At 44.9% G+C, this 18,513-nt stretch overlaps 1 protein-coding gene across 4 annotated transcripts; it reads right to left on the reverse strand.

The window, feature by feature from the left end:
* Window positions 1–269: 269 nt before the first annotated feature.
* LOC106743270 (endothelin-converting enzyme 1) lies at window positions 270–18,156 on the reverse strand. 4 transcript variants are annotated; one of them, XM_014616942.1, is made up of 14 exons: window positions 12,856–15,900; window positions 12,561–12,763; window positions 11,410–11,523; window positions 10,195–10,351; window positions 9,589–9,798; window positions 9,160–9,440; window positions 8,355–8,453; window positions 8,089–8,259; window positions 7,680–7,828; window positions 7,228–7,450; window positions 6,126–6,585; window positions 5,286–5,453; window positions 5,057–5,196; window positions 270–4,763 (listed from the first exon to the last, which is right to left on the reverse strand). In XM_014616942.1, exons 3-14 carry the CDS (start codon window positions 11,521–11,523, stop codon window positions 4,587–4,589), a joined length of 2,349 nt encoding a protein of 782 aa, XP_014472428.1. In that variant the 5' UTR covers window positions 12,561–12,763; window positions 12,856–15,900; the 3' UTR covers window positions 270–4,586. The 4 variants fall into 4 exon arrangements, with proteins under 4 accessions (XP_014472428.1, XP_014472426.1, XP_014472429.1 ...); XM_014616940.1 differs by lacking the exons at window positions 12,561–12,763; window positions 12,856–15,900 and adding an exon at window positions 17,982–18,156; XM_014616943.1 differs by lacking the exons at window positions 12,561–12,763; window positions 12,856–15,900 and adding an exon at window positions 17,982–18,151 and having other exon boundaries at window positions 5,286–5,432.
* Window positions 18,157–18,513: the final 357 nt, after the last annotated feature.

An 18,513-nucleotide genomic window follows, 5' to 3' on the forward strand; every position in this document is an offset into this window, starting at 1 on the left:
TCGTCAAATAGAATTGTACAATTCTAGAAGTGAGCATGAAGGTTTGCTCTGCCTTTTTAATTTTAATAATAAGCATAGTACATAATGTACAATACAGAAAAATAATCATGGCGAACATCGTCATTGACACCTTCTGTGTTACACGAAATCATTACACACGTAGAGTAACCGAGGGGCCTCGGGAGCTCGCACGGGCCAAGAATCCGAATGCTCATAGATCGCATTTTGCGCGTGCACACGTCGTCTACGACTTAACGACATCGAGAAAGTGTCATGGCTATCGTCGTCGTTATCGTCATCGATCAAGTGAGAGAGCGCAAAATGACATTTATTAAGTTTCTAATTCTCGCCCCCACGTTACTCTAAATAGCGTTTTCGAGTATAATATTTATATGTATACGCAACAATGTAACTGCGGAGACGACGCTCCTCTCTCATTGTTACAATATTCACAATCATTATAAACAATGGACATTTACAAATACATTATGCATCGGCGTCAGATATTTTTTAAGGCCTATACGGATCTTACGTTGTAGTTAAAGAAACTTTGGCTTCTTACGTATTCATGTCGCTTTGATTTTTCAAGGGGTTGCGGAAGGAGTAAGAGGGAGAGACAGAGAGAGGGAGAAAGAGAGACAGGGAGATCGGGGCTAATCCGACAAAGAATAGAATGCAGTGGCTTTCTTTATCCCCACATTTTACTCTTTTTCTTGAGATTTGCCCGCTTTCTCATTATCGTCGATCTCTTAAGTTCTCGGCTAGCTTAATTCTAAATGTCCACACACGGAGGGACTCTAGACTTAATCCTAGACGTCCAACGGACCTCGGTATTTTTTCGTGTCGCGGAACATACATCGTATGTCCCCGGTCGATCACATAAAAACGTACTAATTTGATTATTCTCCGCCCTAAGATTCTTCTGAGAGCTCGACGAATTCGTTCCCCGGCTTCTTCGTTCGATGCGAAAGGAAAAGATGAAGGGGGAAATTGAGCGTAATTGAGCTGGATCCCAGCGTTTCGCGCGATTGTGTCAGGATATGTGGACTTCTAGGATTAATGCTACGCAACGTCAATCGATGGGGGTATAACGCGCTTCCGTCGGAGATTAATGACGTGACCGAATGAACGCGTAACCAATTAACCTACTCAATAAACACGGGGCATCAGTTATATTATTACATTTATATGGAGAAAAAGTTTGATTGAATTTGCCAGACAGTGAACAAACCAAACGCGTTTTGATTGAAGGGAAAAACATTTCCGGGACTTATGTGACCCAAATTCAGCTATTATAACCAGAAATTCTGTTTCCTTCAACCAAAGCACGTTTGGTTCGTTCACTGTCTGGCAAATTCAACCAAACTTTTTCCATGTTTATTACAATATCTCACTCAACCATATAAATGCAATATAATACACGCGTGTTATATTACGTTTACATTGTTGGGAAATTACAATACGGATGTAATATAACTGATGTTTCGTGTTTACTGGGTTGCGCTATTATTCGTTTCATCCTATCGCGTCGTCCGACGGACATCGCGATGATTATCGGGGACACCGTGTTTCCACAATGAGCTCATCGCGTGCTTCAATAATAAGTGTGTCTTACGCGATGTACAATAACGTATCGTTCAACTGCTTGATGTTTGTTTATCTTGTTTATTTCTCCCCTATGAAAAAACATCGCACGAATACGTATCTTTGGTTCCCCTCCTCTCTCCGCAGGTGTTAAAAAAAGATCGGGTTTTGATTGGCATTTTCTCTTTCCTCTTCTTTTCCGTTTCTCTTTTTGAAGTATGCGAGACTCACTTGGGCCTCGACATTATTACGCTTGGCGACATTGTCGGTCGGCGCGTGACTTCCAGCCGCGATGGAGAGTAAATGAGCGCGACAATGTACGTTAACCGCGGAAGAGCGCAAACTACTAAATCCGCTGGTAGTTTCGATACCTTTCGTAATTCCGAAATACAATCCGCGCTCTTTTCCAGCAACGAAAGGGCCGCGACGGAACCTCGACGCTTCGGGTTCCGCTCACAGCTGGCTCTATCACGGTGAGATTTACATTTCTTACTAAGTAGAACGCTAAAATCAACGTTAACGGTTAACTCTAAATGAGAAATTACGCTCCGCTAATAGACGCGTAAATTTTCGGATCGGTAAATTACATTATTTACAAAAACACGCCGTTCAGCCTTCGTCGGTGAAAACTTTATAATTAATTATTGTACAATTATATGTATGCCAACTCGAATCAAGGAGAAAGTACACACAATAAAATCGTAATCCGCCGATGCTGCGATACGTGCGAGATCAAGAATCGAAGATCGAACGACGACGGCGACAATTTATGTTGTTCGCGTAGCGTTCATCATCTCTATGAAAATATAGACGGCTTGAACTAAATCGAATCCTGCCTGCGGAACTTACGGCACCCAGCTGTCTTTCCCAGCCACGCTCTACCGAGATTATCGAAAGCGGTGGTGATGCTTTCGCATATTAATAACATTCTGCAGCGCATCGACGTGCGTCGACGTTAATACTGATAACGTTAAAACGCGAAGCGTTCTCCGGCGTGACTTTGTTTGCAATGTGACAAAAATCAAATTCGGTCTCACGTGAGTTTCGCGTTACTCCTTCTCGCTTGGCTTCGTCGTTTTTCATCGAGGTTTATAAACCACACCAGCTATTTTGTAAACTAATCAGCGCGCCGCGGCAAATACCAATCGTCGCCAAGTGCTTCTGCATTTTGATTGACTGATAATACTCATTGACTGACAGTACTTATAGTCGAATCCTGAGTATCAATCCCCCTCCACCCTCAATGAAAGAGTCTAGGAACTTGCCGTCGAAGAGACTTTTGATCAGTTGCGAATATATCTTGTAAATAAGTTTCAACGATGTCACTCGTAACAATGAGAATTACAATGCACTCATGACGTCGCAATTAACCTGCCGACTAACTCCTCATTGCGTGTTGCACGTGTTGCGCATTGACGGTTTATACGGTTTGTACGGATCGTTAACTCCTTGACCAATTAGCTTCTACAAGCCGAAGCGAGTGAAAAATTTGTCCCGGCATTCAACCACCCTGCGACAGTCTTATGATTATAATTATACCACCCGAACCGTATTTCGCCTTTATAACTCGGTCATCATTTTCGTCATCATCGTCAGTCGTTGTTCCGTGCACGCCTGCGAATCGACTGAGTGTGTCGCGTGTAATACTGATTCCTATTTATATAAAAGTGAAAAACGATATGCACCGCGTATCGAGAATGCTTCAGCGGCTGTCGACGTCGTTCTTGAGCGCTCTCGTTAATCTCGATGAGCCGTGGTTAGGCTGTGCGCGAAAAGAATCGGCGCACACTGAGAAATTCTGCGTAAATACCGGCCCGTTGAAATTTTTATGTTACTCTAACAAGATGGATCTGTTAAAAAGTACCGTGTTAAGAAGTGAATGTGTTAATTTAATATATATTTTAACATATATTTCGCGTACTTTTCAACATGTTTCCATGTTAACCCGCACGGAAGAAACTATCGAAAAACAATAATTGCTCATTAATATAGTAATTTGTTTTCACATTCTTGTAACTTTATTTCATATTTCAGCGGGCCGTTACAGAAATTTTTCACCGTATACTGACCGCTCGCACCTCAACGTAGCTGAAGAGGAATAATACGCTAATATAATGGTCCTAGTTCCCGTCTCGACAAACGAAAATTCTCCTGGATCAATTCCAACGACAATTTCGAGCCTGCGCGTCCATTTCTTCCAAACGTCTCCGGCTTTTACAAGTCGCTTGTTCTCTTTCGCTTTTCCTTCCCTATGTTTTCTCAACGAGGCTCGCTAGAATCACTCGCACTCGTCGCGATACCGTGTAAGATTCACCCCTCGCGCTTCTCCGTGATCGCTGAGATTTGCCGATCCGCGCTGCGAATCGGCGCTGCTGGAATAAGCTCGGCGACCGAAAGTGAGACCGATTTGGTGAGGAACTCCCCGACACCGCGTCTACAAATGCTACAAATCTCGCTGGCATATTTCGCGCGATCTGATCGTACGAGTCGCGTGATTCGTCGGAGAAAAATTCGCTATGAGTTACGTTTAATTTCAACATTCAGATCTGCATGAAGAAACAGATGATACGTCTCGGTAGGTTTTCTTCGGAAAACAAATTGGCTTCCAGATCGATCTTAGTACGGCTTTAGGTCGTAGATCGCGGGATACCAGAGCGTCCCGAAATGATGAGCTACGGATTAATTTCAATTTAGCCGGGAATTCTCGCCTTCACACCACGTTCGACGACTCTCGGCGGCGTGCGCGTTTGAAAATGACGCGATAAGATCATCACCCGCTAATCTCACACATGATTCAACGCAAAGTAAACGCGCGATGAGTGGACGAGTGATATGTGGAATTAAAAAACGCACAGTCCGATGCCCGAAGTAAGTCTCATGTCTCGCGGCGTGTGTCTCTCATTACGCAAATGGCACGTAGAAGCTTCGACGGTTGGTCCGCCGCGATATTGGAAACCGAGTCCAACCGAATTGTCCATCAATCAGTCAAGAGAAACACGAGGTTACCACACCTCACATTTGTGAACCGGATTCATCTTCGAGTCCTTGGGGCAGTTGAATTCCGCCGCGAACTCCGGCAGATTCGAAAGTGGTCCTATCACCCTGTATTTCGGCGGAGTGTGAGAATCCTTCTCGATCTGTAGAGTCACTGCCTCGGGCGTTATAGCGGAGCACCAGACCTGCGAACGTCTCTCACGTGACTACTGCGATCGTTAATGCATCTCGCGTTTCAACCGGAAAAGGAAAACATTTCCCAACATATTATATACATTCCTCTCTTTTAATCGCGATCTCATAATTTTTTTCCGTGCGATTCCTCCGTATTTCAATTTTATCAAGTCACACGTTGATATTAAATTATTGTTCGTACCAAACAACCCCCAAGTCAAACAAATACGTATATTAAATACAAAGTAATCTTCTCTGTGTGCGACGGACAACTCGAAATTCCGCCCGACGTGATTATGCGTACCTGTGCGAAATTCAGGAAGAACAGTTGACGATGCGTTAAGTTGAGACCAGGCAGAGGCAGTTGATCCTTGTAGTTCGTAGACATCTCCCGGTATGCGTGAAACGCCGCCTTAAGGCCCCCGTTGTCGGCGATATTCTCACCTGCGTACAACGTGCGATCAGTCGAAACCTACCGGCACATTTTCGCGCACATATCCGCGCGAGCATTTATTAATAACCAATAATATTACCCAACGTCTGCCGGCCGTTCACATGTCGACCTTGCACTTCGTATGCGTCGTATTGTTTCACGAAACACTCGGTTCTACCTTTGAACTTTTCTATCGTAGCGTCGTTCCACCACTGATGCAGGTTCCCGTGCAAATCGTACTCCCGACCTGTTCGAATCCGATATGTTACTAGAAAAAATACAGTCGTTGCGCTAACAGGACGAATGAGTGCGAGCAAATACACTCGGCCGATGTTTCCGCGGTGAAATCGCGAAAACACGGAGGAGAGGGGGGCTGACCCGATATTTCTCTGTCGTTTACCTTACATTGAGAGAACAAATATCTAAAAGATAAAAAATATTTATTCGGTGGGCACTAATAACATATACTTACATTGACACACCTATTTTTATACCGAGGAAAAACTTTTTCAAATAAAAAAGTATACATTTCTTGAAAACCGTAGCTTTTCACGAAGAAGCAATTGTTTATTCATAAATAAAAGAACTTACATTGGAATAAATATCGAAAAGTCCCAGTTACAGAATAAAAACCAGAGGAAAATTCAGTGGCCGGAAATGAAAACTCGACTGATAATCTCTGTTACTGCGACTGTGAACATTCAGCATTGAAACTCGGTTGGGACAACTGAGAACGATCGGCTGAGTAGAAACTTCCTACAGAAATCTTTCTTTGCCACAATCGAAATTTCGTCTGATCCCCATGCAATGGAAAATTCAGTTACACCAACGAAATTGTTTTTTCCGCGTACGTTATGTTATTGGTATCCACCGGCGAAATCTTTTTTCTATTTTTTCCATATTTTTTCTCTCAATTAGAATCGTGCGCAAATCACGTCACCTTGATCGTCGAAAGCGTGCGTGAGTTCGTGCCCCATGACCACTCCGATGCCGCCGAAGTTCAGGCTGTTAGGATTCTCCATGTCGTAGAACGGGCTCTGAAGAATGCCGGCGGGGAAGACGATTTGATTCTTCGTAGGCGTGTAATAAGCGTTCACGGTCGGCGGCGTCATTATCCAAGAGCTCTTATTCACCACCTGATCGAGCTTCTCGAGGTTCTTGCGCAGATTGAACTTATTCACGCGCAGATTGTTCTGAAAGTACTCGTATGACTTGATAGAAAGGTCCCGGTAACGCTCGTCAAGCTCGCTGGGCCGTAATATGAAATCCGGGAAGCCGATCATGTCGGTGATCGCGTTCGCTTTCTCCTCGGCGGAGCTCCTCGTCTCCGCGTCCATCCAGTCGAGATTCTTCAGGTTCTTCGTGAACGCTCTGCGGATCAGGTCGATCATCTCTTCCGCCTGGAAGCGGCGACAAAGGATTAGAGACATTGGCGAGGGCGATCGTTGAAAATCTGAAGTCGAATCAGCGAAAATCGTCGCTGATTGAATGAGTAAAACGGTATTATACCGATAATGAGTAAGGATCCGCAATTTTTTAGTGGTAACATTTCCACTTAGCTCTTTTGTCTTATACTTAATTAATTTTGATCAGTGAAAGATTCGCTCTAAATCGCTGTACGCGTCCCACGGCAGAATTCGTTTATATTAAAATAAAAAAAATATATATATACATATACATGTATTCATTCAACCAAATATATACAGAATGTCCCAGACGAAAAAGAACAAACTTTGTGAAGATGTAGAACGGATTGAGATGAACGAAAAAGTGCCGTTAATAATATTTAAGACAATATAAAAGAGAAGTAATAAATGATGCCTTTCTTCATTGTTTCCGCAGTAAAATTTCCCTGATGGCAACAATCGCTGCTATTTCGATAGATTTCTTTCAGCGAAATTACCGATTCACCGTTGACCGAGTGACTATTTCTCAGTGATAATACACCGATTGCACTTTCGAAAGTGGAGTTTCTTAAAGTCGCCGGGTGTCTCTTAAACGGCCGTGATTGTTCGCTTCGCGATATCAGGCTGCAGACTAACCATGGGTTTACTCTTGCCGTGAAACACCTCTCGGACGAACATCGCGCCGATCGCGAAACCCATGGCGTTATTGACATCGCTTACGCAGTAACGCCACTGCTCCTCATTACCCTCCGAACCGATCAGAGCTTTTCGCAGGCCCTTGTAAGCGTCGCGGAACGGCTTCGACAGGCACGCCGTCAAGGACCTCACGGTCTGCCAAACCAGATAGTTATTCAGTATTCTGCGGAAAGAAAAGGTAGAGGAAAAGATTGATCATTCTCTCCGACTTCTCGGCTCTTCGAAAGATCTTTCGAAGAGCTTCGACAGTTCTCGAGCTGAGAAGGATTGCTCGTTACTAAGATTCTTTCTCGATCGTCTCTCGATCTTTCTCGAGTCGCTTTCGCAAACCAGTCTCTGGGGACCAAAGCGAACACGCTGCCTCTGATATGCACCTCGCATGGTATACGTACATTTTTCCGTGGGTCGTCTTGTTATACTCTTGCACGAGCTTCGTCAGCTTCGCAAAGTATTCCGGCGCAAAGTTGATAATCTGCGCTTTGCTGTTGATCTTCTTATTTACGAGACGTGTGGCATTTTGGAAGTAATCCACCCACGACATCTGGATAATAATGTAAAAATCACAAACGTTACGATGTTGCCGGTGATTTAGTCGCTCCGGACGGAAAAATGCTGAAAACCGGAGGAAAACGTCCCCGTAAGGAAAAGGGGGTAAGATGATAATTTTAAGGTTTGTCGATTTTTCCTTATTATCCGTCATTTCGCTCCCTTTCCCCCGGTGGAATTTTCTCGGACGCTGTCATGCGGTTTCCAATTTCCAAAGTGGAGAATATTCGATCAAACAAGAGACGTCAAACGTACGAAAGGTGCTTTACGTTGCAGTTCGCTCAGAGACATTAGATTGTAAAGCTTCTCCTCGTCCCTGCGCTCCTCCGGTGGTGTAGTGATCTCCGCGAGTCTCGTCTCAAAGTCAATGATATCTTGCATCTGTTTCCTCGTGGTGTTTTCCTCGCCACCTAAGAGCACGCCGATCTGCAAGTGCACACGAGTATCTCTGCTTAATTCGTTCACGATCGTGTCGCGCGTCGCGTCAGGATCGGCGTAAACGCGTATCGTCGCTACTTTACCCTTGTCATATAGTCTAAGTAAGCGGCCAAGACTTTGCTGTGTTCGGTTACGTTAAGATAGTTGTCCGCAGTTGGCAGCGTCAGGCCTCCTTGGTCGATCTTGAAAATAAAACCTCTTAATATCGCTCGTGCAATGCGAGTTCCCGTGAATCGAACACGGTTCGCCGAGTTGAGTTGCTGAGATTCGCGTTCCCGGAAAGAGAAATAGTTACTTACGACAAATTGATTTCTAATTTTAGATCAGTCCCGCCGAATGTTAATCGAATCGGCGGCTCCTGCACGCGCGAGGCACGCGTTCGCGGGTCAAACGAATCAGATCGAATTGAAAGCGAGCGCGAATCAAACGTTCCATAAACAAGTTTCACCGTGTGATTTAAATGATACACGCTTGATTAGACAACGATGTTGTCTTGAGGACCGCGTCACTCGTGCTCGGAAATATTCGATAATAACACCAATGATATCGAGAAAGAATAACGGGCCTTTAAGTGCCAAAGCACGGATTTTCTAGTACTATTCAATATTAATATTATCAATATTAGTATATCTACGGAAAGATCAAGCTTGAACGTATATCGACGCACGCACCGGCTTATTCTCCGGTCCACATACGCGGAGAAATTAATCTTCTATACTCTGTATAGCATTTCTTAATAAATTTAATAACCGCCAATCGACGAGATCAATTTATAGAAGATAATCGATTTATCTTCGACGACAAACCAATGAAGAACGAGGCTCTCTCTCTCTCTCTTTTTCTCCCTCTCTTTCTCTCTCGCTCTTTAATCCATCATAATCAGCTTACTTGGATTATATATCTACTGCTGTTACGGTCGTCCTCGTTCACAGCCCAGGAGAACAAGCCGCCCATGTTGTAAACGTTCTGCAGAATATGCATGCTGTTTTGCAAAGACCACGTGCTCACGTTGAATTTCCCGGAGATGTTCCAGCCACCGATGTTCTCGAGCAGCTCCATCATCGGCTTGGCGCCGAGCGTCTCGATCGTCTCGTTCGCGTCCATACAAGACATGTAGTAGAACTTCGCCTTTTTCTCAGCCTTCGACTTCATCTCGCTGAACGGCTTCTCTGCGCGGCGAGGAAAGGAGGAGGAAACGAGAGAACGATTAAGTGTCAGAATTGCACGCGCATCGCTTCTGTCCATCGTGCTTATTCACTATTTTACTTGATTCTTTTTTCGCACGATCGCGCGCGATCGGCGACGTTTAATATTTACCGAGGACATTCTTCACCACCAGCTGATTATCTTGCTCCAGCTTGCCGAACGTGCCCCAAACGCTCTTGCCGTCTGGGATGGGATTTTTTTTGCGCCAACCGCCGCACGCGTACTCGTAGAAGTCGTCGCACGGGTTAATGGAGTAATCTATACTATTGATTATGGACGCCGCCACCGTTACACAATGTTCCGTGAGACAATGCGTGCCTTCTGCAACAATGTTCAACTTGCTCACTTTTCCTCGTTGCTATCGTGCCGAATGACAGAAAATCGCGAGATCATGCACGGAAGAAACAAATGCCAGATTCAAGTAAGTAATTACTCCAATACTCCGTAACAAATTTTCACCTTTATATACTTTACCTGATCCAAGCAAAATATTCTCCAAGAAAATATTATCCAAGTAAAATATATATTTACTAAATCGAAAAATGTGCTAAGAAGTATTGGAGTAATTGTTCACTTGAAACTAGCACTTTTTCTCCGCGCGTGAATTCTTTCCTCGCGTACGAGGAATGGTGAATTGATTTCTCACTTCTTTTCTTTTTCTCTCTCGTCGTCACGAGGGGGAGGAAGGGAAGGGATGATTGTCGATCGTCCTCTTACCTTCTCCGTGAGAGGTGACATGAAGGATCTGCGCCTCGTCCCAGCGAGACCTGTGGCTGATCACGCTGATAAGTATCATCACTATTAATAGCAAAGTAGTGCAAATTATTAAAAGACATCTCTCCAAAATACTTCTTGCTTTCCATAGCGTCGGAGCCTGGAACAGCGGGAACATGTCGGTTGATAAGACGAAACGATGATTTGCGATCGTTATCGTAATTTAATGACCGCGGCTTTCGATCATTTGCGTCAAGTACTCGTCTCCAAGGATAAGAAATAGAAGGATATTTTGATAATGAGTTATTTTATCCCTTCCAGAGAATATTCGCTGACATGAATAAAAATATTATGCACAGGGTGATGCAAGAATTATCACTACCTTGGATAACTTCGAAAAGTAAAAATATTTCATTCACAACTAAGTGAAGATGAAAAGTTTACATTTACAAAAGTCCGAAGTGTTCGAAGTGATGACGAGGGCTGTTAAACTTCGACAATTCTGAAGTCTCGAAGCTTCGAAAGGATTCCAAGCTTTGAAGGAAATTTCAAACTTTCAAAATTTGGCAACGCGAAGTTCAAAGGTTCGTTTTCAAAGTCCGCAATCTTCCGAAGCTTCGAATGTCTACGTATATTTTACTCAAGGAATACTGAGAAATTTTGCAAATGAACTTTTGTAAATGAACAGATGTACCAGACATATTTAGTCACTTTTATGTAACGAGAAATATGTTTTTCCCGCTGCGTTTACATTCGACTTAAATAGCAAATATAAAAAATGGAAAATTTCGGCGGAGACGCAAAGTAACATGTTTCGAAGCTTCAATACTTTCGAAATTCGAATAATGAGCATTTGAGCTTCGAATCTCTGAAGATTCGAGATCCGTATGTCAAAGCTTTCTAAAGAAGATATTAGCCCTGATGATGATCAGTGTTGGTATCAATGCAATTTCTGTTAAATAAATTATTACATTTCTATCAGATTTCCGTTAGATTTCTCGAGATAAATTTTTCTTCTATTTTCACATTTCGAAGATATTTAAGGCGATAATAATTATTACTTCGCCCTGTACTGAAAAAAAAATGATAAGTTACGGAAACATATTTCCGTTTGAACGCGAACTCTAGTTCACAAAAGCGGGGCTGATTTTCTCCGTTCGGTGCTAATCTGCCTTATCGGAAAAACGTTATTAATACCAGCGGATCTGGGAAGCTCACCGAATGATATCGTATATGCGTGGCGGATGTGCTGATGCCTTCGCTATTTAGGGTGACCGAGCCGATGCTGCTGCTCTCCTCATCCTCGAATTCGGCCGGTTTGTACCTCGTCATCTGAACAACATGCACGAGGAGATGGAGATGTGCGCGTTAAAACCGATATTTACAAAGAACGTTGCAGCCGCCGATTTCGAGACGTGCACGCGGTCCATCGATACGCGGGGTCGCGCAAAGTTACGATAATAAATAAAGAATTTCATCTTTACGGCTCGCATATGGCGTCGTAAAGAGAAACTTATATTAAGCTGTGACTGTATATTAAAGGATCCGACGCGAATGGTCGGCGGAATCTCGCAGGGTGGTGAGTATCAGCGTCACGATAGAAAGATATCTCGCGATGGACGCTCGTGTAAATGTTCAATATTTTCTTAGCTCTATAGCGATTACGGATCTTGCAAACAAAGATAAAAGCAGCAGCGAGCAGTGTCTCGTGTCTGTTCAAGATAAGACAATTAGTCGGTCATAAATCGCCAGTATGCGCAATCGCGATCATTGCGCTCGGTGTGCCGAAAATATTTGATCGCGACGTTCTTACGACCAGAGCGCGCACCACTTTCGGCATTGCCATCGGCGATAACGAGAAAGTGCAGATTTCTTTGTTTCTATTCCATCCCGAAACGTTCGCGCAATTGCGAGCGCTCTCGTCGGAATAATCGACGAGTACATATAAATATCAGAATTGACGTGTCGTTATTTATTGAATGCGTCGAGAGAGAAGCCACTAATGTGGTAATATATGGCATACATTATGCGTATCTTTGTACACGGATGAAAGGCAGTCATTGAATATATAAATTTAATTATTAATTTATTAATAATTAAATACTGCTAATCATTCAGTATTTCAATAATTAAATCATTAAATTGAAGAGAGAAATATTGAATTAATATAGTTAAGAGAGGAGATAGAGAGAGAGGGAGAGAGAGAGAGAGAGAGAAATTTGCTGTTCAGAGAGTTTATAAATTACGACGAATGACAAATAAAGATTAAACGAAATTATTTACCGGACGAAAGCTCACATTTCACGAGAAAAATGTTAGCGAAATACGCTAATTTCAGAACACGCGCGTCTCTCGTCAAACACACTCACCTCGCTTTGTATACTGTAAGAGACGGAGGACAGAGGAGGAGTTAATTAAAAGCAGTAATGATAATAATCTTCATTAGCTCCTCATTAGCTTTTGTCCTCGTGTTTATTCGCAATATATCTCTAGTCTCGCATCCATGACTAGTATTTTTCCAATTTTAACTCACATGTAATACATCGAGCTTGAGCCTCGCCTAAGTCTGGATCTATAATAAGTGTAATAAGCCCTTAGTATTTTGCGCTAATCGTTAAATTGTAACGTAATTTCTCGTAAAAAGCAGACATAGCATCACGATACCTAAGATTTAAGGAGATATTCCAGTCTAGAACTCCAAAAAGATCGACTTTTGTTTCTGTTAAATGTTTTAAATATTCCTCAGGAATAACGTGCCTAGAAACGTTTCGTCGAAATACGCGAATACAACGAAGATATACAGGCATCTATAGATTGTCACACATGGACGCGATAAGGCGTGTAGTTCTTCAATGGTAGAAGGCCGCGCGCGCGTATACCTTTACGTAACGATAAGAAACTGAGTTCTTTAACTTATCGCGACATTTTTTTCCACAAGACAGAGAATTTTACACTTGAATTAATCCCACAGCGGCGGATCATTCGCGATCGTTAGCGTTCCCTCTTCACCGCCGCTTCACCGTTAATTCATAGTCGCGTCGTTCCGCCGCGTATCTTAATCGTCTTATTCACGGCTTTACCGTCCACGTGTTGCCACGGGCGTCGTTAACGTTAGATTTGAATTGCTTTTATGCGGGACGCGTCACCCTTCACCCGCGGAATTGTTCGCAACATTACCATGAGAAATGCCCACCTACTCGAAACGCGCGACGCTTGTACGGCGCATGAAACCCGATGATCTGCGACGCGTAACTTTTACGTAATGCGCATAATTCTCCCGCGAATCGCTAACGCGACGCAATGACGGAGCGAGGCAACTCCCGGAGTCGAAAATTTCCTCCTACTTTAAGTCTAATTTGAATAGTTCCACATCTATCGTACTCTTTCGATGCTGCAAATTGGGAAATTACTTTCCCATTTGTAGTATCAAAGGAACACAATAGAAGACCTTCGAACGCTTAATGTAGATTTAAATTAAACTTCAAGCAGGACTGAAATTTCGACTCGGGCTCTCGGGAGAAAATCTCAAATCCTACATTAAGTCTTCGAGTGGGAAAAAAAACGGAAATAACTCCCCGTTTGTAACGTCAAAGGGAACGCAATACAAGATCCTTGAAGACCAAATGGAATTAAACGGACTTAATGTGGAACTGGAAATTCCGACTTGAGATCTGACAGCTTCTCCGGGAAATGCGGAAAATTAACGCGGTTCCGGAACTTCGGTGCAAGCCAGGCGCCGTGCGGCGACGGAAAGACCTAAGAAAACGTCGTTCGCGGAAGTGCGGAAGCACTTCGCGCGGAAGATCCTCCGGGAAATCCCGCGCGAATGACGCGCACGCTTCACACCCGTGGCTTGTCGACCGCGCCGCGAACATTTGTTTTTGCAACACAACGCGCCGCGAGCGGAAATATAATAGACGCAATGATCCCAATTCAAGCACCGGCGATGCTCTCTCTGCCGCTTCGTCGCGACGCGCCGGCACGTGAAAAAAAACGCAGTCTATTAGGCGCCGGTCGCAATGAAATACGTCGAAATGCGCGATGATGAAAGATTGCGTTTTCACACAATTCGCGAGTTACTCGTCCGTGAGCGCGCGCCCGGCACGCTAACGATCGTCGCGCGGCTTTCAGCTTTCGCGCGAAGTCGCCCTCTCGATGTCGTCCGCTGCTCCGTCGTTGTTTCCGCTCCAGAATTCAACTTGCACAAAAGAGCGCCGCGACAAACCGACCTCGAATGCGGAAAATCGCGATTTTCGCGAGTACAAAAGTCGCGCACGCGGCCGGCTCAATCGCTCGTCGGGTGGGATCCGCTCGCGAAGATTTGGCGCGAATCTCGGCAGCGCTACGGTTTTAGAACGTACTAAAAATACGCCGCCCTCTCGGATCACCGCTCGGACCGCCGCGGAGTCGTTTGTCATTCGACGCTGTGTGACCCTCTCGCGCGCTTATCAACAGCGAGGATTCGCATATCTTACTCGACGTTTCGCAGGAAACGCGGAAATATCGTACCGAGTGTTATTGCGGCTGGTACGTGCCACTCATATCCGAACGCGGCGCGTGCCAGCATCGGACTGTCAAAGTGTGCGTGCGTTGACGCATTTCACCGCAGCCTTCGCTCAAGACGAGATTCTCTGATAACATTCACGTCATCGTAAACCAAAGCAGATGACAGATTTATAAATACATCGCATGCTGCTTCGGGGACCGCCAACGTCATGGCAGGCTCCCTCTTTCCGTCGCTCTCTCTCTTCCTCTCGTTTTTACATTCACCGCCTTCTTCTACTTGTCGTATATCACTTATGAAGCTTATTTTTCACTTGCACGTTACCAGAGGAAAAACTACCGCCGTTCTGCGTAACAATAGAGTGCATAAACAGTACTGAGAAACCAGCTTGGTTACATCAGTTGGAAAACGGTTAATAAACGCAATTTAGTCGAAGGGAATAAAATTCCTTACTATAAGAGCCAAATTAAGTTGAATAAAACAAAATTTAGTTCTTATGACCAGGAATTTGGTTTCCTTCAACGAAATCGCCGTTTGACTACCTGTTTTCCGATCGATGCAACCCAACATTCAGGGAAATGTTTTGCTGATCTACCTGGAATGTCACAGGTAAAATGTATCGATGTCTTTTGTATCTGTTAGAAAATTACCTGCGCTATAATTTATAGTAACATTTTAGCAATATGTGTAAGAAAATTTATGTCCTGCTACTAATTATTAATAAAAAATATGACTGGCCTTAATCCAAGATGAGCTTTACAGAGAGATTTTCTTGCTAAAGTGGACGAATAATTCAGAGAAAAATTCTGTCGTTTATATCGATTAGATGCAACACACATGTGACACTGAAATGTTTGCTAGACGTTTATCTATTTTAGCTAATTTCTCGTATCTAGACAATTTTCGTTACGATTGCAAAATCACTTCTTGAAATAAACTGGGTCTCTCAATAAGAAACCTCCCGGAGAATCTCCAATAGAAAAACATTTGACGTAAATGCGTTTCCGATACGCGCCGCGCCGACCGAGTTCACGGCGAAGAGCATCAAAATCGCGCTTGTTCGAATACTGAAGCGTGATAACTCGCGAGCTCATCCTCAGCGCGAAATTATGCTCAGGGCGAAATTTTGCGAACGCGTGTCGCACTCGTCCTCGGATTTTGTCTATTTGCGCGCGCGATGTAACACAAAATGCGACGCGCCGAAGCACCTTGGGACGTAATTGGACTGCTGCATAATTGCGAATTAGCACATAATAATAAAAATAGCACGTGATCGACAGACCTTCTGATTGTGTGAGCTTCGATGAAGAAACGTGAAGCAAGAGAGGTGCACGAGAGCCGTCAGCCCGACATCGCTTTCGAGGATCGCAGAGCCGTGAAACGATGCGCTCCGATCTTCGGAGGAAACCGAGTCTAATCGGCGACGAGGCGACGCGCGAACTGAAATCGCCCGCCTGCACGCGTCGTGCGCGCGCCGCTCGCCGAAAAGCGCGCGCGCTCGATGGCGCACGCGTTGCTGCGTGTGTCTTTCGCGGGCCCCTCGCTTTCATCTTCGCTGAAGTGTTCGCTTCAGCAGGAAGCGAACACTTGTGACCGGCCAGTTATTACCATTAAAATATTTCGCGGCTCGACGCGCTGCGGCGGACTGCGTACGACGGCGTCGTGCGCACGCCGTAAGAAGAGCAACGGGAAGCGCGCGGATATCGCGGAAGGATAAAACCGAGGACACCGGAGCATCTCGTAAAAAGAGAGGATCCATCTCGTGGTGCCTTGGAAAAAGACGGTTATTAACAGTTCGAGTAATACTGGAGAGGAAAGAGCTTCTTCGGCTAAGTAGAAAATTCGTATTCTCGCAGCCGGAGCGCACGCGTCCGCGACACGCGTCGAGCTCGTGCTCGCAGGTTGCATACGACCAGGCGCGAATGCACCGTCGTTTGGGGACGAGGGATGTGCTACACGTCGAGTAAGTCCGGATCTACTATATGGAGAAAATATCCAGAAAAATGCTGAAAATTACCGCAACATTTTATAATGCTATGGACCATACCGGAATTATGACTGAAATTACACCAGGAAAAAACATTTTGTACTTGTGTTAAAATCGATTGTTCTTCAAGCTTGCGTGGATCGTTTGGGATATATTTGAAATGTTAAATTAAATAGAAAATTTTCCACTGTGTATGATACTGTACGTGTTTAGTGATGTATATCGTATGTACACATTACCAAAAATTACAACATACATAATAATTTTAACGATAATTTAACGATAACTCTGGTATAACTCAGCATTACAAAATTGTGCGGTAATTTTTACTACAATATTTTCTGCGTATATAGATATAGTGAGACTTTAGTCTTTTGTTTTCAAGATTTTTGCACATGAATCGCCACAACAGCAAGCATAAGACGTGAGTTCAGATTGAAGAGCCAATCAGAATATTGTTTTTATGTAACCTGAACGAGGATAGAACCGACGGTAAATCTGATCGTAAGCAGAAGTACTTAGAATTCGACTGGCTAAAATCCTAATTAATCGATCTGAATCCCAGTTACACCATTTCCATCTTCTTCCCGAGTATACAAATCTAAAGTAACATCCCGATTGCTCCTTCAGCCTAAATTTACGTCTTGTATTTACGGTTACGGTAATTCGTGTGCGAAAGCCCAGAGCTAATGCTAAATCGTAACGGAGTTTCCGCAACGCTACCAGACGTTACAATTCCCGAGATCCAAGCGTTATCACAACATTTCGCAGCGCGAAAGGCATCTTTCGTCGTAGGGATTACGTTTAGTCGCTTACATCCAAAGACCTTCTGCATCTACCGTAGATCCAGACTAACGGCGCGTCGTGACGTCTCGAATTACACTCGCACGAGTGAAACGCGCGTTCGCACTCGGGGCAAGGTAAAATCGCCCGTAATTCGATCCGCTCGCTGGCACGAGCCATGACCTACGGTCTCTCTCTCTCTCTCTCTCGTCAGCAGCAGTGGACTAATTAAGCGTTATTAGAGCCGCGAGGCGCCGAGGGGCTCACATAACCGTCGCTCGCAGAAGCCGGACTCCGTCGCACCGCGCGTCGACCCTACGCCGCGCTATACCGAAAAGAGCGTCGATTGAAAGCATGCATCGCGTTACATAACAACGATGTTCCCAGCGGAGGGCGGTCGGGAGCGCGTTCGCGGGTCGATCTCGGGCTTTCGAGCACGTCCCCGTTGGTCGACCGACCGGGAGGATCGTCTGGGAACGTTCGTCGCCTGTCGCGGATGCATGCCCGAGGACTCACCTTCACCGACATCTTGGCCCGGCACACGATCGCGCAACCACTGCACTGTCACCTTAATTATTGATTCACCATTGAGGGCGGAACACGCGAGAGAGTCGGGGGCAGCGATTGCCGCGAGGGCCGACGGACAGACGGAGAGGTGTTAAGACGGCGAGAGGCGCGGAGAAGGAGCGGAGATTTCACTGGGTTACTGCTGGTCTCGCTTGTTACTCGGGACTACGACATTTTTCGCCGTTTTCGCCAGCGTGGCCGCTAAAACGTAGCTGCAATCGGCTTTCGGCGGCCGCCTCTCTCTCATGGGGGATGTTTTACCGCCCTTCGCTCCCCCAATCCCTCCTCCCCACGGTCACCCCGCTCTCTCCTCACTCTCTTTCTCGCCCTGCCTGCCGCCCCCGCGCGAATTCCGTTTATATTGATTTCTCGCTGGTGCGCGTGCACCTGCCATCTCTTATCACCGCCACGTGACAAGTACCGCGATACGCGGGTATTTTTGCTTCGTTAACCGTGGTCGATTCGACGGATTTGAAAGAGC

This window comes from Dinoponera quadriceps, unplaced genomic scaffold (assembly GCF_001313825.1).
Source record: "Dinoponera quadriceps isolate SergipeBrazil2010 unplaced genomic scaffold, ASM131382v1 scaffold616, whole genome shotgun sequence".
In the NCBI taxonomy this organism is placed as follows: Eukaryota; Metazoa; Arthropoda; class Insecta; order Hymenoptera; family Formicidae; genus Dinoponera; species Dinoponera quadriceps.